This window comes from Cryptomeria japonica, chromosome 11 (assembly GCF_030272615.1).
Source record: "Cryptomeria japonica chromosome 11, Sugi_1.0, whole genome shotgun sequence".
Taxonomy (NCBI): Eukaryota; Viridiplantae; Streptophyta; class Pinopsida; order Cupressales; family Cupressaceae; genus Cryptomeria; species Cryptomeria japonica.
Genome location: NC_081415.1, coordinates 183,397,484 through 183,420,329, shown reverse-complemented (window position 1 = coordinate 183,420,329; position 22,846 = coordinate 183,397,484). Strand labels below are relative to the sequence as shown.

The window sequence follows — 22,846 nt, the reverse complement described above, 5'->3', positions numbered from 1 at the left end:
GTTTATTGCATTAATGTAATTGTTCGTTAAAGATTAATAAATATTTGTGCCATATTTGCTGGTGGAGTTTTTCTTGAAAGGATTTCTCCACCTACATATGGTGTTATGTGTTGCACATTTATAGTTTGCTGATTTTATATACTTTCTGCATTTGCATTACAGTATTTAATAGATAAACACAATAAAATCTGTACAGTTAGTTTGATGTTATTGCTGCAAAAGTCCACGCTGTCATTCAACAATCATGATATAAATAGTTGCTTAAACACTTTCATGGTTAAAATCCATTTAAATACTTCTTTTTCAAAACTCGCGATTTGCTACTTGATACAAACAATTTCAAAACAAAATCAATCCTCTTGATAGTGCCATTGTATGACTGAACATGTCAACTTAAGATTCCATGGACATAAAAAAGAAAGTATCCCAAGCTTAAATGGCAGTCTAATTAAACTCTTAACACTTTAGAGCTTTGATCTACTATATGTGCCATAGAATTTTTTTTACATAACTCCTATACTAAAAGAGTAATGTTAACGAAATGTAGGCAATCCAAATCTTAGTTGTATATACCAAATTACAAACAGGTGTGTCAATCTGAAATGACAGTTGCACAAACCGTGAGTGTGAAAACAAAAAATGTATCAAATCCTCTTCCAATCTGGTGAAAGTAAGCATTTAGGGGTTTAAGGGTATGCAGACAAATAATCTTCTCAATGTAATGAATAGTGCATAATTTTTTTAAAAAAATCAGGGTCTTGTGACCAATAAAATATTCAAACGCATAGAAGTTGTTAATAAAGTGCCCTGTATCCTAGAAGGATATGCAGATCATATTTACAAACACACTCCTTGTGAATGGCCCTAACAAGCAACTGCTTGTGAACTAGAGACCCAAGATCTTCTGTAAGCTATTTCGATAATCTCTCAAAAGTTTAGAAACCACAGACAAATAATTGTGGAGGTCGATAATAGGCAGTAACAACTCCATAGCCTTCCAAAATTAGCACCTTCCTGAACCTAATTGATAAATCCCTACAAGTGACCTGAACTAACTGAAAGACGTCTACAACATGTCAGCTGCTTCATATCCACACGAACACCAACGAAGGTAATAATACTGAAAAGGGTAAGGAGGAGATCATTTCCAGCCTAAACTAAAGTTCATAGTATTTCAAACTGAAACTTGATCAATACCATTAATCTCAGACATGGTTTTATGATTATGCAGCGGAGCTTCATCGGTTTCGTCGTCATCAGACTCCAATGCAAACCGAGATCCAATTTCAACATTCGAAACATCTAAATCTTGCAATTCCTCTGAGTGTTCGCCCAATGGTTTGTAATTCATTGCATCAGATTTCACATACTTTGTGCTGAGATATGAATAGGCAGTCAGCAGACTGATCAACAGTAGAGCCAGATGACAGTTGAATTGAAGGGTTGCAATGGCCTTGCCTCTATGACCATGAGCATGACTGTCACAATGGATAGTATAGTCCCCTCCCACCTTTTCAGATATTTTACATCCATGTACAATCCATCCAGTGAAAAATGAAATACCCATCTGAATGAACCAAGTCCCCTGAAGAATTAGCCCCATACTGAAGCCTAAAGGAGGCAAAAAAGAATTTGGGTATGGGATCTCCAGGGCCTTACATAAAATACAAACACAAATGGGCAATAAAATTAAACTGAAATACCTACTTTCAAGTCCTGTTGAGCCCTCCTTTTGAAGGTAAAAAACGAGGAATTCCTCCCCAAATGCCAAAAGAGCAATCAAATTACAGGCCTCCCAAGGCAAAGGAAGCAACTGGGTACACTCCGAAACGATAGAGACAATTGAATACAGTAAAAAAATCGATGCCACACCTGATTTTTCCAGTTGTATTGCAAGTCCAAGATGATCTCCGTTTTCCAGTCCTCGGATTGAAGTTAAGACTCCATTGACAATGAATAAAGTTGCAAGGCCTGCTATGAATGCGAGCTCGGCAGTATAATAAGGTCTTTTCCTGTAGATTGAGGATGATTGAAGCGATGACCGTGATCCGTTGAGATAGATCTTGGCTGTTGAGAAGGCCTGCCATATCCCAATGCAAATGAATCCAGCTCCTGCTAGGCTCAATCCCCAAAAACCCATGGTGTAAATTCTGTTTAATCTTGTTACGGGGTCAGTGCAGAAAGTTTTTAAGGCTCTACACACCTGCAGTACATTTCTTATGTTCTAGTTTTAATGCACATTAATTGACCTCCAAGGTTGGGTCAGTGTGAGATCACCTACGATTCATTCAGCAGGTAAACTGGCAAATAATTTATTATCCAAGGGAAAATATGACAATAGGAAAGCATTTTCTCTTTAGAAGGCCTGCGGTCAAAAGTATTTATTCCGCCTACCAGACCAAGAAAATTCTATGGGCCGCCCCTCACAAGAGGTTCATGCTAGCTATAGCAGGCGAAGACTCATACCTATAGACAAATATGATACTAATTGTTCGAGAAAGTTCTACGAGTAATATGAAATTTTTAATTATTTTTTTAATATTTTTGTTATTTTATAATTTTAGTAAAATTAGTTTCACATGTCTATTAAATTATTATTAGAAACATCAAAAATATCATTTTGAAAATTATTTATTGATATTTGTTTTTGATAAAAAAGCAGTCAAAACTAGGGGGCTGACTACTAGTACAAAGCAAGTGTCAAAGACAGCATTATCACAAGATTGATGGCAATCAAATCTGAAAAACATATATCTACACTAAACCAACCCACCCTAGTAATAAGCATACTCTTCTTGCAACAGTACCTGGAAATAAAAAAGTTTTCAAAACCCAAACAATTAAACAAAACCACGAACCAACTAACCCTACTAATAAGCATATTGTTCTTACGACGGTACCTGGAAATAAAAAGAGTCTTAAAAAACAAAACAATTAAACAAAACCACGAACCAACTAACCCTAGCAATAAGCATATTGTTCTTACGACAATACCTGAAAATATAAAAAATCTTAAGAAGTCACACAATTAAACAAAACCACTAAGCAAAAATGATTCCTCAAAAAATAAAGTATAGCAACCAGCATAAAATTCCATGGATTTCCTACATATAAATTTCTTTTCTTTGATCGTCCATTTCACCGAATGGTGCGGTGGGCCCTTAATATATATTACCTAAAACTAAAATAATATTAACACGTACATGATTAATATGTATCTGCAATGTTTTTGTTTTTTATTAAAATTAGTTTTTAATTAAAACATATTTTAAATAAGAAGGACTTTATAAATTTTATTTAAACAAAACTTAAAGTATTTAATATTTTTTATTTTAATTAAGATTTATAATTATTTTTTATTAAAATATATTTTAAGTGAAATATACTTTACATATTTATTTAATTTTTTAATTTAAAAATAAAATAAAATAAAAATAATTCTTGTATGCGGGAAAAGTGGGCTGATAAAACTTAATATGTGAAAATATTGTTGAATACACTAGTCCACACACACACACAAGACTTCTTGGTGCAAGTTATGGAGTAACGACGTATTACTCAACTTCCCAAGGTGGGTCCCATGGTTCTCTATCTCACAATGTCCCTCAAATCAATGTTTTTGCTCTCAGATTACTGAGCAAAATGGTTTAGGGATGGCAAATGCAAGAACGAGGGATGCTTTGATAGTTTTAGTATGAGATGCATTCTAAGCTATACATGATCTAAAAATGCAATAAACTATATGATAAGATGACAAGATTAGTATAAATACTATCCTAACATGATATATATTAGTCTATGATTTAGCTAAATGATAAAGAAATCATCCTAAACATGCATATTTAGACTAATTTCTATTCTAAAAAGAGGCTAAATGATGAGCATAAAAATGATATATGAGCTTGAATGTATTTGAACATAAGTGTGATAATACAAATTTGAAGGATGATTAAAATGGAGGAATGAGAGCTCTATTTCTAGCAAAAATAGGGCAATGGATGGCCAGGATTGAAAGGTTTAATCAAGGGCCAAGCTTGAAAGTTGGGGATCCATGTGCACAATTTGCACCAATGAAATGGTGACAAGTGTCAACATAGGGTTGGGTTGAGAGAAGGGGTTGGAGGCATTAAATGCCTGAGGAGACCTCATGGTTATCTAAAAGGTAAGGGTCAAGCCTGAATTAGGATTACCCACTGGATTAAGAGTTAATCCAAGGATAAACCTTTGTGCAAATGATTAAGAGATAATCATGGTCAAAGCATTAAAGTCCTGATGAGACCCTTGGGTTGGGTGAAGGTTGAGTTAAAACAAATGTTTTCACCATGTAAGAGGGTTTGAGTTAACCATTAATGGTTATTGAAGACTTTGGGGGATTAAGTGGTTGAAGGTTGGAAGCCTTTAATGGCTATCAAAGACTTTAAGGAATTAAGTGGTTGAAGGTTGAAAGCCTTTAATGGTTATCAAAGACTTGGAGGTTTGAGAAGTGACCTCTCATTTGCTTAGGAATGTGACAAAGTTTATTCTGATGGGTTAGGCTAATTAGAAGCGATTAGAAGATTCTAGAAGGGATTAGAAAGGGGTTTTAGATTTTGCAAGTGGATGGAGGGATAATAGGATTTAATTGAAATAAAGTAATTTAATTCAATTTGGTTGCAATTTGGGAAAATTAAATAAATTAGATTTATTCAGTTTAGAATAACCATTTAATTAAATTTGAATTTAATTAAAAGTGGCTAGGGGGGATTTAATTGAATGAAATGATTTATTCATTAAATGGTATAGTGAATTTTATTTAAATAAATTGAGTAATTTACTTAATAAAATAGAGGAATGCGGGTAATTTAATTAAATTGGATTTAATTAAATAGAGAAATGAACATAAAATATTCATTTAGGAATATGGTCATTTTTATACGTCTACATTTTGCCCCTCTTTGAAGTGACGTGTGTGCACATGTTATTTCAAAGAAAATGATGTGTTTTTGTGATTTTATGATCAAATGCAATTTTTGTTGTGTCGCTCTTGTGATTTGTAAGTTGTGCCTCGAATTTGATTTGATGTGTGATGCCCCAGATTCGATATTCGATGGTGATGCCCCCTTGGGAGATGAATCAATGTTGTTGAAAATTTTTTATTTTAATTTGATGAGGTTCGTATGATGTGTATGATTTCGTGCATGTGAAATGTGGGAAAATTGATTCATCTCCCGATAAGTTACAAGTGTTATGGTATAGGGGAGACCGCGACCATATTACAGGTCCAGTTGGCTAACACTAATCTCATTTTCCTCCTATAAAAGGGGAAAAGGGCTTGAATTAGATTCATTTGTGCCTTGTTGACTTTGGAGAAAGAGAATTTGGTCTGCAGAGAAAATGCCTATTCCTTATCATAAACACTGTTTCGAGCGCATTCGGAGGTACTGGAGACCTGTAGCGTATGGACCACCAGTAAGTCAACGTGTTTGACCCTCTTTTGACTTTTCATTTGGTCATTTTTAGTCGCTTTGTGATTTTCAAAGTTCGAGTTTAACGGTTTAGCGCGTCTAGGGCAAATAGTAGTGCATACGAAGTTTAAAGTAGCGCATCTAGTCGAATATTAGGGGTCGCGTCCGAAATAAATATGATAGCGCATAGAAAAAATAAGTTAGCGCATAGATGTGGAATAGCGCATGGCGACAGTCGGGTAGCGCGTCAGGTGAACAGGTTAGCGCATAGGGTAGACCTAGCGCATAGGGGTCGCAGGGGTTCGCATGGGTAAGGGGTTTTAGCACATAGGGCTAACCTAGCGCATAGGGTTAAACGGGTAGTGCCTGGGAGGTGTAGATTAGCGCGTAGGCTAGGTTTAGCGCATAGAGTAGGTTCAGGTGGCGCATGGGGGGAGAAGATTAGCGCATAGGATCAGTTTAGCACATAGGGTAAATAGAGTAGCGCGTAGGAAAGGCAGCCTAGAGCGTGGGAGGGTTTTAGCGCATCTGTTAAATTTTTGCAAGATGAGTTGATTTGTAAAAATTTTTGTGTCGTGCTATCATGATTTTATTGATTTGTCCAATATGAGTGTTGATATAACTTGTTTTGATTTGCAATATTTCAAGTTATGTAGATATCAATATGTTGTTTTGATCAAAATATGATGTGTTTGCGTGTTCTGTTTCAAGTTCGATGTGTGAAGCCTGATATGTATTACAAGCTGATATGGGTTGGAAACTTGAGTTGTTTTACAAGCTGATATGGGTGGGAAACTTGAGTTGTTTTACAAGTTTATGTGATTTTGGAGACTTGAGTTGTTTTACAAGTTTTGATATGGTTTTTGAGAACTTGAGTTGTTTTACAAGTTGATATGAAATGATAGGATTTTGAACTTGATGTAGATGAGCAAATTTGTTTCATGTTATTGATGTGAGTTTGATTTTGATATCGTTGTTTTGATGTGGAAACTGATATTGGATTTGGTTTGCTTGTTGACAGGAGCGATTGGGTGTGGTTCAGTCGCGGGAGAGATTCCCCAGACCGTGGACATTGATACCGTGATTGTCTCAAGCTGATCTTGATATTATTGAGAGATGTGGGTTGACTTCCCTTTTGGATATGTCTCGGTTTACTGTGAACCAGGGGTTACTGATAGCATTGGTCGAGAGGTGGCATACCGATACGAACACCTTCCACTTTGCCACTAGAGAGATGACAGTCACACCATAGGACTGTTACAGGATCCTGGGCATTCTTGTAGTAGGGGCACTATTACCATATGAGCAGTCAGAGGAGGGTGGTACAGAGGCACTGCGCCGCATATTCCAGGATGATACAGTCTGCGGCTATGAGATCCCATGGCAGGAGTTTTTGGACCTAGATTATGCACCACTGCCATCCGTACTAGCAGGGTTCATTGGTGGATTCCTTTGTCCTGATCGCAGGTCAAAGGGATTTTCTGTGGGATGGGGGTTAGTTTTGGAGGAGATGGTTACATAGGGCAGGAGGTTTTCATGGGGGTCAGCTATGCTGGCCCATCTATACAGGGGCCTGCATGAGGTAGTATACCTTGGTTATGGCAGTTTGTCAGCTGGTGTAACATTATTACAAGTATGGTGTTGGGAGCACATTCCAGCGGCGAGGCCACTAGCAAACAGGGACAGACCCGTAGGATGTGCATATGCCTATGGATACAGGGGTCTAGTTGTCCAGCGTAAGCTGGGCAAACTAGAGCATTGGAGGAGAGTGCTAGATGACATAGATACGGTCACCTGGTGACCATATACAGGATGTGAGGTGTGGGCCGAAGATGGGCTGGAGATGCCCTTTGTATTTATGACCAGGTATCTGATCGGGAGGACCATGTTCGTGATTGAGAGATATTTGGTGACTCGAGTTTTGAGGCAGTTTGGGCGCCAACAGGGCATTCCACAGGGAGCGTGCCTATATGCATAGCGGCAGCAGGATGTAGCGGATTGGGGGCCGACCATTGATAGTGCAGTGGCGATGGAGGAGTTTGTTGGGTTGGCCAGGCAGATATGGGATTATGACCCAGAGATACAGGATGTAGGCATGACCGATGAGTTTGCTAGATTATTTGCTGTGCTGGCGGTGGCCAGGATATCTGATCTTGAGGAGATGAGGCCAGCCTTTGATTCGGATGAGGAGGAGGGAGATGGGGGAGACGATGGAGATGATGGAGGAGGAGAATGAGGGAGAGGAGCCAGAGGGAGGCGGGGAGAGAGAGGGAGGAGAGGGGATAGAGCGGTGGATAGAGCGGTGTGACAAGGGAGGATAGATAGGGGGAGAGGTGGATTAGCTATCAGAGCCGGTGGAGAGGGGAGAGTAAGGGAGGTGCTAGCTGCGGTTGGGGGTGATGATGAGCCTAGGCGACTAGCGCAGAGGAGGACGGATGTGCTCCCACCTCCAGCACTGAGGATAGGTCGAGTGGGAGGGGTTCCTCCAGCACAGGTACCGCTACGAGTTCGGGTCCCAGGTCATATGGAGGATGCACAGATCCGGACGTTACAGGTGACTGTTCAACAGCTGCAGGCACAGATTTTGACCTATCAGCGGCAGATTTCTTAGTTGACCACTGAGCGGGACACTGAGATAGAGCGGAGGGGGTGAGCGGAGGATCTGGTCATGAGCATGCAGAGAGCAGTGGCAGGTGGTCCGATGAGAGACACCCTGAGAGAGCTAGCATTGAGAGCTTAGGAGGCGGAGTACTATCGGCAGCACTATGAGGCTGCAGTACCCAGGGATCGCCGAGTACAGAGTTTTGCACAGTCGAGATCTAGTCGATCTCGAGATACTGGGTCAAGATCTGAGAGCCGAGGTGTTATGGGGCCACCGAGACAGGACCCTCCTGGAGATCCAGGAGCAGGCACATCTGGAGCGAGACCATCTCCGTCAGGGGATAGTAATACTTGAGAGACATGGTCTCGGTTGTATTTTTGAGCATTGTATTCTTTGTATTGGACACAGTGTTATGACACTTTTTGTACATTTGGATCATTTTTGAGATATATATATTCGGCACCATTTGCTTTGATCATGTGATGTGTTTATATGGATGCATGTTATGTGAGCTATTTCGTTACTTTATGATGATGCAATGTTTAAATGTATGATGTAGGATGTATGCTTTTAGATTTTTTTTATATGATTCGATATGCTGTGAGATGTATCTTGTATGAGTTGATATGATTTGATATGTTTTTTAAGTGCAAAATGATATGCAACTAATCATAAAATGATATGCAACTAATCGTAAAATGATATGCAGCTAATTGTAAAATGATATGTAACTAATTTTTTTTTGTTTTTGTTTTTGGAGCATCCTCATTTTGCATTTTGCCATCCCTGATACAACCATTTTATTTGCTTTCTTTGTAAGTTTCATCATTGAGCATTGATTTGTTTAGGATATGTTGAAAATTTATACAAGCATAATGGTATAATTGAACCATGATGACCTGAGAAAATTTTACATGATGTTTGATTTTGCAAGATAGCACAAGCGTCAAGATATAATTGAACCAGGATGACCTGAGTGCGTATTGCTTAAACAGACAAGATTAAATCATTTGTATGCACGAAGTGGAATCAAGCCTTCAGTGATATTTGATATATCACGTCTTGAGGCAAGGATTTACACAGTACAAGTGATCGCCTCCCAGACATAAGACTAAGAAAATATTGGAAGTTCCTCCAATAATTTAAAAAGTTCAAAATGCAAAAATAGTCTAGATTTTTATGCAAGAATGCAACATTTAGTACTTCAGAAAATCATCCATCCTTGGTATTTTTGTGAATTGTTTTGTTTTGTTTTTGCGAGGAAGTGTAGTTTTGGTTGTTGGATGTCATGCTTCTGAGTTTTACAATAGTTGTGATGTCTTGAATGTTTATACGTCTACAATTCTTATATGAGGAATAGAGCTAGGGTAAGGGGTTTTCTTCATGGTTCCTTCCTCCTACCTTCCATTAAAAAAAATTAAAATTAAAATTAAATAAATATAATAAATTAAAATTAAAATAGATACGTAAAAATTTTATAAATAAGGAAAAAAGATATTACTTAATATTTATATTTGATAGTAAATTTTTATTTACTTGAAGTAAATTGATGTGATATTTAATAATTTTCATATTTAAATTCTATATATTTTTTAAATGCAAAATTTATATAATTATGGTGATAAATATTGTAAATTGGAATTCTAATTGTTTCATAATAAACAAATAATGTACATTTGAAATTGATTACTTAATTTCTAATTGATACTTAAAAAATTTAAAAGAAATAATTTGGTAAAAAAATCATATAAAAAATATTGTTAACTACATATGTAGACTTATATTAATGAATAATATATGAAAAAAAATTGATAAAATATGATTCATTAAAAAAGAAAAGAATGGAAATCATTAATTGAAAACATGTATTTCCAAGATATCCTTCAATATAACAATGGAACTTAGTCTCGCTCTGCAAGTTTCAAATTTCAAACCCCTGTCGTTCATGGTGGACTCTATTGGTGGGGATCTTCCCCCACCGCCTACGGACTCTTCTTTGGACTCTGCGATGCTGACAATGTCTATCACATCCCCTCCTGGTCCCACGGTGGATTCTCCTTCTGATCCAGCTATGATTCAACTTGACAGTTCTTCTTCAAAGAGCTCTTTGGTCACGCCCATGGTTTCTGATCCTATACCCGACGTGTCAGTTGTTCATGATAAGGAAAATATCACTGAACCTCCCACTGATAACACGAATCTCAAAGGCTAGAAAAATATGTTGGTTGGAAACATTGAGACTGTAGACCCTAACATCATCCCCGTCTATTCGCAAACTGAGGAGGGAACGTCTTTGGAGCTCCTTGACATTGTTCTTGACCGCATTTTGCACAACATGGCTAATACTTTGGTGGGAAAATTCTTCTCCCTGCGCCCCACAGTGGAGATGGTTAGAAAATGGGTCAAGGACAAATGGAAAACTGAAAAGGAGTGTTTTGGTTAGCGCCATGCCTGGAGCCCTCTTCCTCTTCAAATTCACTATTGAGGAGGATGTCGCTCTTGTCCTTTTTGGTTGTTGGTCCTATGGTCGAAACACTCTTTCCCTTTGTCAATGGAAGGTTGCTTTTGACCCAATGGCTGATTTGCAAAAAATGCTTTGGTTTGGGTTCGACTCCCGGGGCTCCCCCTTGAATACTGGGATGGGTCCATCTTTAAATGGATTGGGAATTCCTTTGGTCATTTTGTTGGTGTTGATGAGATTACCAGAACCAAATCGTGCTTGGTCTATGCTAATTTATGTGTTCAAGTTACTATGAGCATGAATCTCCCCAACTTTATAACCCTCAAATCCAGGCTTGGTAGATGGACTCAAGCCCTTGTTTATGAAAATGCCATCCTTTTCTGCCAAAAATATCAAAAAACCAGGCATATTATTTCTCAATGCAAAGCTCTAGCTCCCTTGCCTCTTAAGCTCAAGGGTCCGGCCTTGGATAAAATTCATGTGTCAAATGTTCCTACCATTCATAATGGTTTGATTGTGGGGCATGTTGTGGCCCCTACTTATGGTCGGGACCTGCCTGCCCCTGTAGTTGAGGACCCGATTATGGAAGAATACCCCTCTGTTGAGAGTATTATCTAACTTCTCAAATCTTCTGCAAAGAATGTGGATGAGGCCTCTAAATCAGCCTTGAAGGAACAGTGCACCTCCCCGATGGCTAGCTCGGTTTCATCGGTTGATCAACTAGAAGATGGCAAGATTGCGAGGGGCCCCATTCTTGCACTAGAGATGGCTTGCTCCCCGATGGTGTTATCTCATCCCACTCCGCACCAGGGCATCCCCTCTCCTGGTGCTCCTGGTGCATCATCCAGCAATTGCAAGACTCCTGTTGACAAGGGTTGGATTACTCAAAGACGCAAAACCAGGAATGCAAATCTTGATGTGGGGATGGACCTTAAAGTGGGTCAGCCATCACAGAGACTATCAAGATAGAAGGAAGCAGCAAGGGATATTGCCAATGGTAGGCAGCGGACCTTGGAGACGTCCATAAAAGGTAAGAAATGAAGGTCCTTTCATGGAATATGAGGGGCCTCAACAACCCCCAAAAGCAATATGCTCTTAAGAACTGTATTTTTGAAAATAAAATTATGGTCCTCCTCCAAGAAGTTAAGATGTCTAGGTCTTCCTTTTCCCTTGTTGCTAAAATTTTTTGGCCTGGTGCTAAGTTTGTTATTAGTGATGCTACCAGAGCCTCTAGTGGCTTGGTTACCATGTGGGACCCCTCCCATTTCTTTGGCAGTCTTCTCTCCTCCTCAGCCAACCTTTTGGTCTCTAAACTCTCTTCCACGTTAGACTCCTACCTTCTCATTAATGTATATGCCCCCAATGTCAGATTGGGTAGACTGAATCTCTGGAATGACATAACTGCTCTAATACAAAATAATGCCAATGCCCATTGGTTGATCGCGAGTGATTTCAACTCTCCTTTGATCCCCTTTGAGAAGTTGGAGGGCCTCCCAGAGTACTCTGACAATATGATTGATCTTGTTGACTTCATTGGTAGGAATGGGTTAATGGATGTGGAACTAATGGGGCAAAAATTCACTTGGTCCAATCTTAGGAAGGGAAAGGATCTTATTTAGGCCAGACTTGATAGATTTCTCATCTCGGGCAATTGGAGAATTGGTCCCTCCTTGAAGCTCACTGCCCTCCCCAAAACAGTCTCTGATCACAACTCCCCGCTCCTTTGGAATACCATGAATGTTGTAAGGAAAAATCATCCTTTTAGGTATGAAATTATGTGGAACTCTCATCCAGAGTTCAAGGACTGCATTAAAAGATGGTGGAGCACCTTCTTCCTTGGCACACCTATGTTCTGGATTGCCCAGAAGCTTGATTTGGTTAAAAAGAATGTCTGGGGTTGGAATAAATATACCTTCGGGGACATCTTCAAGCAAAAAAAGGAGCTCAATAGTAAACTGACAATTATCCAAGAGCGCATTGACCAAGGTGACTCCCTTGAAGCTACCCATATGGAGGAGGTCACTGTCCGTAGAAAATGGAAGGAAAACTACCACAGAGAAGAACTCTACTGGAAACAGAAATCTTGGGTTCAATGGCTCAAAAAGGGTGATGAGAATACGACTTTCTTTCATAGATCTACTATTATCCACAAGTGAAGAAACCACATCTCCTCTCTCTTAGATGATAACAATCAAGAGGTCAATGATGAGGATAGTTTGGGCAGACTGACTACTAACTATTTTGCCACTTTGTTTAGGGAGGATAGTGACTCTGTGGCCCCTGTTGGGGTGGATCTTCTCAACTGCCTCCCACCACCCCTCTCGGTGGAAGATAACAACCTTATTTTGGCCCCTTTTTCTAAGGAGGAAATCAAGTCTGTTGTTTTTGCTATGGGATCCTTTAAATCCCCGGGTCTTGATGGTTTCCCCTGACTTTTTTCCAATATTTTTGGGATGTGGTGGGCCCTGATGTTGTTCTGGCCACTAGGGATTTTTTCAGATCTAGAAGGCTTCTCAACAAGCTCAATTACACCTTCATTGCCCTTGTCCCTAAAGTTCAGGAGGTGTCTAGTCTCAAAGACTTTCATCCTATCAGTCTTTGCAACACTATTTATAAAATCTTCAACAAACTTCTTGTTAATAGGCTCACAGCTTTCTTGGATTCTCTTATTAGCCCTACCCAGAAAAGTTTTGTCTCAGGCAGATAAATTCTTGATGCAGCCATCTCTACTCATGAGATAATTCATTCCATGGATAAGTGCCATCAGCCAGGGATGGTGCTCAAGCTTGACATCTCTAAGGCTTATGATAGAGTCAGCTGGGACTTCCTCTTCCAAGTTTTGAAGATTATGAGATTTGGCGATAAACTCATTAAACTTATTGGGGAATGCATATCTACAGTCACCTACTTTGTGCTTCTGAGTGGGAGCCCCCTGGAGAAGTTCAAGGCCTCCAGATATTTGCAACAAGGGGCTCCTCTCTCCCCCTTCCTTTTCATCATCCTTGCTGAAGTGTTGGCCTCTAATTTGAACTCCATGGTTAGCAGGGGAGCTCTCTTGGGCATCAAACCTACCTCTATGACACCTCCTAATGTTTTGCAGCAGTTTGTCGATGACACTATTCTCTTTGGTATCTCCTTTGTGTGGGAAGCTAAGGCTTGGAAATCCTTTCTCAACTCTTATGCTCTGGCCTCTGGTCAACACATTAACTACGAGAAGAGCATAATTTACTTCTTTCACACTCATGTCCAACTCCAAGATAAAGTTTGCAGAATCCTCGATTGTCAAAGGGCCTCCCTCCTTGGCACCTAACTTGATCTCCCTTTGACTGTTAAATATGTTAGGATAACCGGTGAACAACTGAGATTGGGGGGGGTGGGGGGGTGTGAATCAATTATTAACAGATTATATCAATTAAACCACTTTATAACCTTTAACCGGATCACATAAACAATAAGTACTGGAATAGCAAAACCAGGTGCTGGTAAGCAATAAAACTTAAAAATGAAATAGATAATCAACAAAATGCAACCATACCACATAACGCCATGATTTGTACATGGAAAACTCAGAAAGGGAAAAACCACGGTGGGAAGCCTACCCACAATCAGATGATACTTTTGCAGAAAGTATGTGATACAATGAGGGGCCTGCATATGCAGGAAGGCACACTGCCTAGAGCATACTGCTCATTAACAAAGATTCACTGACTACAGAGAGGTTATAACAAAGATAAATGGACAACAATCTAGAATAATGAACTGCTAGAGATAGCATCTACCATTTTTGATTACAGTTCCAGTTAAGCTCAATACTAGAGGTCTTTGACCTCTTCCTTAATCCCAATTTGTTCACTTATGATCGACCAAATCTCCTTCGCATATGATATTATATTCCACGACCATGAATATCTATCTACAATGAGATCTTACATCAATTTATACCAACCCTAAGGCCTAAACTAATTAGGTTGGGCACCTAAAAGATATTACAATATGATCATTACATACATCCATATTACAATGATATACCATGTCGACTTAAGACCAAAACAACAATAACCAAACCATAAATCATCCTGGTAATGTGTAGAGAACACGTTAACATGATATCGGTCCATAACCTATATAGGCACTGGACCTAATCTGGGTCCACCACGCCAAAGCAATGTCTTCAATCAATTGAGGTATGATCAAAGAACATCTTCAGCATCCCGAAATCCATCTGGAAGCCACACCAATACCACTTATGCATCCTGTCAAGATTTCTCAGTGAAAGCTCTGTTGGTTAAACCTTAAACCCATGTCGATAAGGGTTTACAAGAGTGTATGATAGCATCTGATTACCAAATCAATACCAACTAGCCAAAACATGCTCTAGAAGCATGTAACACATAAAATCAATCATACTCCATTGATCCAAACATGTCGAAAGTGTCCAACAGATAGTCTCTTCTACCGGTAACCAAAACCTGTCCGTCGATAACCAAAACATGTATGTCGGTAACCAACCATAACATCTAGTGTTGACATCAATGGAAAAACATCAATGCAACACATAATCAGTTCATCCATATTGCCAACAATCTCCCCCTTTGGCATTGATGGCAACACTAGATGTGAAAAACATCTAAGTACCAAGAAATTCCAAACAAGTCTCCGCCTTGTGGAAGACGGCCAACAATCTCTTGAATATCAATAACTCTCCCCCTGTGAATGATATCTTTGTAAAGTTTTGAATTTATTTTTCACATCACTATCTCTCTCCCTTTGACATCAATGCCAAAAATCTGACAAAAATATCAAAGCAAGAATGTAAACCTCTGAATCTCAAAGCTGACTACTCCCCCTGAGTAGTAGCACCACTCATCAGTGCTAGAATGAATAATATCTCTGATAATGCATGTCGGACTGATGACAAAATGCATCAATCAAGTCTCTTTCGGAGGGGAAGAAACCCCTAACCTGTCTCTCAAATACTCAAATGATTCCTTAGACAACGGTTTAGTGAATATATCTGTAATCTGGTCTTTAGTGTTCACATAAACCAATTTGTCTTCCTTTCCTTCTACCTTGTCCTTCATAAAGTTATACTTTATTGATATATGCTTAGTCTTAAAGTGAAATACCGGATTCTTAGGCATGTCAATAAGTGCAGAGTTAACACAGTAGATAACTACCGGTTCACTACAATTTACCTTGATATCCTTCAACATTTGCTTCATCCATAAGACTTGAGTGCAATTAGTTGTTGCTGCAACATACTCAGCTTCTGCAGTAGATAAAGAAATGCATGACTGGTTTTTGTTGATCCATGAAACCAATTTCTTTCCAAGAAAGAAAGCTCCGCCAAAAGTGCTCTTCCTGTCTGTAAAGCGGAAAATCGCGGTCGAACCCTAGTTGGTCTCCCTTCTTCTAACTCCAAGGAGAGAGAAGGGAGGTTCGCTAGGATTCGATGGGTTTTCACTTAGGGGGAAGACTTTACATTCAAAAGAGGGGTTGAAACTCATAAGATTCAATCCCACATGATGTAAGATTGGATGCTAAATGAATTTCAAGGGTTTGGAAAGCAAAGCTACCCTCTTTTGTAAAGAATGTTGATTAAGGAAATTAAGCTAAGGATGCATAGAAAGTCATAAAGATTCGCTTATAAACTGAGTTCGGGTTATAGGATGAAGCTGCGGACCTGGAATTAGCAGTAAAATGTCGATACGGCGCTGTCCTGCAAATTTGAGCAAAAGTTGTCGGGACGATGGCGCTCGGCGCCACGGTCCTCCGAAAAATCCGCGAAACGAAGGGGGATCTGTTCGTCTCTGCACAAGGATTCCAGATCTTCAATTTCAGCCGCGTACCTGCAACCTACACACAGAAAAGCGAAGACGATTGGGGGGTTAGGGATTAGGGGTTTGCCTTTAGGTCAAACCCCGGTTTTGGAATTAACCAAGAAATGAGCAAGAGCTGTAAATGTAAATGACTGTAAAACAAGTACTAATACCTTGTTCTAAGGATGTTTGTATCCTTATGTGCGAAGGTTTAGATGTTGTATGTTGTAGCATGTAGTATGTGATCTCCTCTTCAATGGTTGAATCCTTGTCTTGAATGCAACACTTAGCCTTGAATGGAGACTTGAAATGATCAATTGCTTGAAAGAATGCTTGAATGCCTGAATGCTTGAGTATAGTTTCCACGCCTTTTCCATCATATCGAATGAAAGAGGAAAATGTCATTTATATACTTGTCAATTAGGGCTGATAGACTGATTTTCCCGACCTTAGGCCGACCAGGGAATGTAATTTTCCAAATTGCAATCAAAAAGACCCGAGCCCCTTAGGAGACCGGGCCCAAAATAGGACCCAGGGACCAGGGCGCTGGGCGCCCTGGTCCTGGAGGACCAGGGCGCTGGGCGCTCTGGTCCCACCTCCCGGGGCAGCAGGGTGCAAGGAGGTTCAGGCCAGGGTGCATAAAAAATGCAGTTTTCAGTGTCGTGAGCAAGTTTTGGGGTCTCCATTCAGGTTGCGTGTTGCGTCGCCATCGTGAAGACCGAAATGCAGTCGAAATTGCAAGTGTCGCAATTTTAGGACGCTACATTTAGCCCCCACTTTAGCGGGAGTATGTATGCTCATACTTCCGGTAAAGTACAAGGAAACAACGTTGAAAGACTTTCACCACGTCAAGGAGGCAAGATACACCAAGCCCCCAGTGGACTAAGGATCTTACAACTTCGATTGACAAAGTAAAAGGGAAGATCACGAGGAAGAACCATGACTGTCAGTAGTAAGGTTCCCTCACTATGAGTCATGCAAAAGAAATACCAAAAAGCTAAGTTTGCCAAGAAGTTTTCAAGTATCTTTGAAAGGATAGACAGGGTGTATGCCCCCCTACGTTAAAGCGATCGCACACGCCTCAACGGGGGTGATTGTTTTAACGTAGTGATACACATAAGAAATGAGAAAGGAAAAGGAGCACGTTATCGCAAAGATTTAGCCCCCAAGTGTGAGATAAACCCAAGGATAATAGACACAAAACACAAAGCACGAGGTGACTTCGCTTTCCTTGGGGTCAGTATGCTGTATGATAATTCATGTATATATATCATATGTATGTATGCATAATTGTTCTTCATTCCCCAATCAAGGAAGGTCACCTAGAAGAAGGGAACACATGTGTCTTTTGAGTCAACATGAGAGAGATCGAGAGATCTCAATGCTTTGCATCGTCCTCAAGTAGACAACACTAAGGACGACAAATAGAAGAATGAGAATAACATATAGAAGAAGTAACAAAAGGGAGGGGGAGAGAATCTGCCATGCTAATGTAACTTAGTCTAGCATGTCATCTACCCCCCGATCTTGCTGATCAATGTTTCGAGAAGGTAGGGAACACGCTAGAGGAGGAACATCCAACACAGCAGATGGAGCTATCACAAGATCCAAACAAGGGCTATGTTCATGTTCCAAGCCACATTGTTCTTGTCTAGGAGCTAGGATAAGTGCTTTAGAAAATTCATTAGATAAATGGTTATCGACATCAACAAGTTCATATTCACTATCAGAAGCAAGAGGAGTAACATTTATATCATCATCAAGATTTATAAAAATAGGATCTTTAACTCGCACAGGATCAAGACCATCATGCATCTTATGTTTAGGAGATTTAGGCTCAATATCCGGCCGAGGAGAAAATGGAATAATGCTTGTTGAAGGTGTTTTTGGAGATTGCAAAGTTTGAGAAGTAGCTGGTTGAGCCCTAAGACGACGCTTTCGTCGATGTTCCCGTGCAGAACGATTACGTCTAGTCTTAGTAGGAAGTGTAGAAGATAGAGGAGGAGGAATATTCTCATCCTTATCACTTGGGTGTTTAGGTTGTGGTCTCTTAGGCTGGATAATAGGAGAAGAAGAAGGTCTCTTCTCTCTATAGAAGGCAGGAGGAGGAACTGCTCCATATAAAGGAGGAGTTTTTGGTTTAGGAAGAAGACCAAGTCCATCATGACGAGGAGGTATAGGTCTATTTTTAGAAGATTTATTAGGCATAGACATAGTCGCATCCATAGGGACGGGTTGGGAATCTTCTTGGGGAAAGACATTAGTTTTGTCTTTCAAAGGAAGAATTTCCTTCTCAAGAATGATAGGAATGTCAAGTTTAGGTGCTCTAGGTTCACTTAGAGATAGGATCATATCTGTTTTCCACTTTTGATAAGATTTGAAAAGATGATCACTTCGCGGAGGAAGAGATTGGAATTGTTTGGGCCAAAAGTAATCAATAGGAACACTAGAGGTTCTTTCAGCTGGTTTAAAGAGACTATGATTGACAGTAACAACTTCACCATTATGGGGAAATTTCAAACACTTATGAATAGGAGAAGCAATAGCTTTCATGGAAGATAGCCAAGGATAGCCAAGCTTCACACGAAATTGTTCGGAAGAAGGAATAATAGCAAAGTTCACATCAAGGGATTTGTTATGGATCTCAATAGGCAATGTAATAGAACCAATTGCAGGAGAAGAAAATGCATCAAATAGTTTCACAATCACATCTGTTTTGTCATAGATCACTTGATTCAATTGCAAAGTAAAAAGAAATTCTTCAGTAATAACATTAACCATGCACGAAGGATCAATAAGCACTCCACGGCAAGGCATATTCTTGACTTTTGCAACTATGTATAAAGGACCATCAGGTGCCCTAATGGTTTCGCTAGAATCAAATGTGATGGAAGGTTCTTTAGGGTTTTCTTGCTGCTCTACAAAGTTAATCACATTCGGAGTCATAGACACAAGACCATCAGATGAGAGAGAGGAATCATTAGCCTCAATTGCATTAGAGGTATGAGAAGTATGAGAAGGTAATGGATCAGTGAAAATCTGAAGATTTTGGTTAGGAGGAGCTACAGATGTGTTGCCTTTATCATTCACTCCAGAAACAGAGATAGTATTATTATCAATCAAATCCTGAATTTTACCCTTTAGAGAAAAACATTTTTCAGTATCATGACCAGGCTGACGATGAAAATGATAGAAAGCTTTATGATCAAAATAAGGTGAAGTAATCTTTGCAGGATCAATTTGTCGTACAGGAGGAAGAGTAAGCACATTTTGTCCCAATAACTTATTCATAATATCATGCAATGATTCATTCAAAGGAGTATACTTTCTTTCTTTCTTGAAAAATTTAGAAATAGGAGGCACACCTGATGCTGCATTCACATTGTTGTTGATGATGTTTTCATTGAATTTGATGGAATCTCTGTTCGGTTTAAACTTCCCAAATGGTTGTTGACTGCTATCACCCTTATCACTCGGAGCCATAGGATGTGATTGTTCCATTTGACTCACAGTCAGTTGATAATTGTGAAGAGTGGCACACAACTGTTGAAAAGAAGTAAACTCAGAAAACAGAAGTTTGTCTCGAATATCTTTTTGCAAATTAGAAATAAAGATTCTTTGAATATCATTATCAGGCACTAGAAAAGAAATTTGAGCATACAAATGCTTATATCTACCAATGAAATCAGTCACTTTTTCTTTAACACCTTGTTTACAATGCATTAAATCAATCAAAGTAACTTTAGGACTTATATTGTTTTGAAATTGTTGAATGAAAGCATTTGCAAGTTGTTCGAAAGAAGTAATAGAATAGGAAGGCAACGAGCAATACCATTGTAGGGCTTTGTCTCTTAATGTTCTAGTGAATAGTTTTGCAAGCAACCTTTGGTCATAAGCAAAATCAGTACATATTGTTTGAAAAGTCTTAACATGTGTTAGAGGATCTCCTTTACCATTATAAAGTTCCAAATGCGGGATTTCAACATGCTTAGGAGGAATAGCTCGAACAATGTCAAGAGAAAGTGGGCTCGCAACATCAAATGTGGGCACACTAAACTTAGATTGATTCATAGAGGCAATTTGTTGCTGTAAAGAAGAGACAGTTTGTGCTAGATTATTAATGGTAGCTTCAGTCGAAGAGTTCATATTAGGTGTGTTAGATTGAGATGGAGGTGTGATGTTATTGAAAGATGGTAAAGAGTAAGGTGGTGGGACCCTATGATAGTCAACCATAGGGGATGATTGGATAGGAGGAACACTACAAGGAGGAATGGAATGGTTAAATGAATTGCCCCCTTGTGTCATGTTCATTTGTGAAGATGTAATAGGAACACTTATTGAAGGAATGAATGAAGAAGTCGGATTGAATGAAGGAATAGGGTTAATTGAAGAAGGAGGATTGCCCCCATGACTGGTAATCACAGTAGGAATGTCTTGTATAGAAGTAGCCATGATATTTGATGTAAAGGTAGGTATACTAGCAATAGGAGTTGTCAAAGGAATAGAATGATTGACTTGTGTAGGAGGTTGTGTATAACCTAAAGATTCAGCACAACTCTTCATAGGCATCACATTCGAATCCACAATGTGTGCGATACCACGTAAAACATCAATTCCATTCTTATCACTTTGAAGCATACGTTTTAGACCCTCAATTAAAGGAAGAGCTTGACTATCGGGATACTCATGAGACATCCATTGGTGAAAATCATCAAATTGGTTATCCAATTTGGAAAGTTGTTCAACAGAAACTTCATGGGGAGCTTCTTCATCATTAGGAGGATTAGAGGAATTACCCATGTCCTCGTTAAAAAGGCTATTCAAATTAGGTTCCATCTCCTCGGTAGTTAAACCTCAGAAAGACTTAATTCTACAGCTTCGTCTAACGGGAATAGTGTAAGTAGGGCTTATTGTTGTAAAACTCATGCACTAGAGAGAGAGAGGTGATTTTGATTTTAGAGGTAGCAATTTTCAGTAAAACCAGCCAATCTTCTAGATTTAAGCTGTTAAATGCAATCACAACAGTCTCCCGAAATTTTGGAAAAAATGTCCGGGACCGTGGCGCTCGGAGTGCAACACGGTCCTTGCAACTTTTTTCGAAATTTGCAGGGATGAAAGGTATGATGATTTTAGAGCTAATCTGAAAAAATTGAGGGATTTTACGATCTGTAGATAGGCCAAATTAAAGTTGCAAATTCAAAATTGAACCCTATCAAGATTGTCGAAAAATGCAAAATTTGAATTTTGAAAAAGAGAGGGAAACTGAAATTTTGAATTTTATGATTTTAGAGGGAATGTCAAGAGCAATGCAAATTTTGAAATTTGAAAATTGACTCAATTTCACGCTAAATTCAATTTTGAAAGCGGAAATCAAAGTTGTTGTAATTAGGCACTTATTTTCAAAAGTCACAAAATGCAAATATTTGAATAAAGCACTGAAATTTCGAATGAATGCAAATACAATTTTCAGATCTAAGACAGTAAGAACACAATTTTGACACAAAATTTCAGTTTCGATAATTTTTGAATGATTAGGAGCCTTAGACCAAGCAATCACAAGACCAACTTTGACTGTAATTTTGAAAGTGTTATAATTGATAAAATCAGCCAAAATTCTGGATTTTAGCAGGAAAATACAGCAAGATCTCGCTCCCGAAATTTTGGAAAAAATGTCGGGGACGATGGCGCTCGGAGTGCAACACGGTCCTCGCAAATTTTTTCCAAATTTTTAGGGATGAAAGATATTGTGATTTTATTGCGGAATCCAAAGTTACAGCTGATTTGGAGATGTTTTGATTGGTCAAATTGTCGGACAAAGGTTGAATCAAGAGGGTTTCAAAAATTAGGGTTTTGACTTTTAACCACTTAATTTTTAGAATTAAAGCACAAATATGAATTGATAATTTGTAATAGAAGGACAGATCTGAAACAAGCATTAACATTTAGACATTTCGCAAGTTTAATTACTAAAAAGAAATTTTAGGGTTTTAATGCAATCACCTCTAAAACTTTGCAAAAGATCAAACATGGAAATGTAATCAATTTTTTCAGATCTAAGCATGAAAAATCAGAAAGGATGTTCATGTCGGGTTCACCAAAATGTAAAGCGGAAAATCGCGGTCGAACCCTAGTTGGTCTCCCTTCTTCTAACTCCAAGGAGAGAGAAGGGAGGTTCGCTAGGATTCGATGGGTTTTCACTTAGGGGGAAGACTTTACATTCAAAAGAGGGGTTGAAACTCATAAGATTCAATCCCACATGATGTAAGATTGGATGCTAAATGAATTTCAAGGGTTTGGAAAGCAAAGCTACCCTCTTTTGTAAAGAATGTTGATTAAGGAAATTAAGCTAAGGATGCATAGAAAGTCATAAAGATTCGCTTATAAACTGAGTTCGGGTTATAGGATGAAGCTGCGGACCTGGAATTAGCAGTAAAATGTCGATACGGCGCTGTCCTGCAAATTTGAGCAAAAGTTGTCGGGACGATGGCGCTCGGCGCCACGGTCCTCCGAAAAATCCGCG

The 22,846-nt window shown here is 39.1% G+C and overlaps 1 protein-coding gene across 1 annotated transcript; it reads right to left on the bottom strand.

Annotated features, from left to right (window-relative positions):
* Nucleotides 1–717: 717 nt before the first annotated feature.
* LOC131031377 (uncharacterized) lies at nt 718–2,450 on the bottom strand. Its single transcript, XM_057962480.2, has 2 exons — nt 1,708–2,450; nt 718–1,611 (listed from the first exon to the last, which is right to left on the bottom strand). Exons 1-2 carry the CDS (start codon nt 2,138–2,140, stop codon nt 1,175–1,177), a joined length of 870 nt encoding a protein of 289 aa, XP_057818463.1. The 5' UTR covers nt 2,141–2,450; the 3' UTR covers nt 718–1,174.
* Between the last annotated feature and the right edge of the window lie 20,396 nt (nt 2,451–22,846).

Bases quoted from the DNA above. Each gene is read 5' to 3' on its own strand.
- LOC131031377 (XM_057962480.2), bottom strand. From the start codon at position 2,140: ATGGGTTTTTGGGGATTGAGCCTAGCAGGAGCTGGATTCATTTGCATT. The intron at 1,612-1,707 runs GTAGGTATTTCA...TGCCTCCTTTAG, and splicing joins GGGCTCAACAGGACTTGAAA to GCTTCAGTATGGGGCTAATT.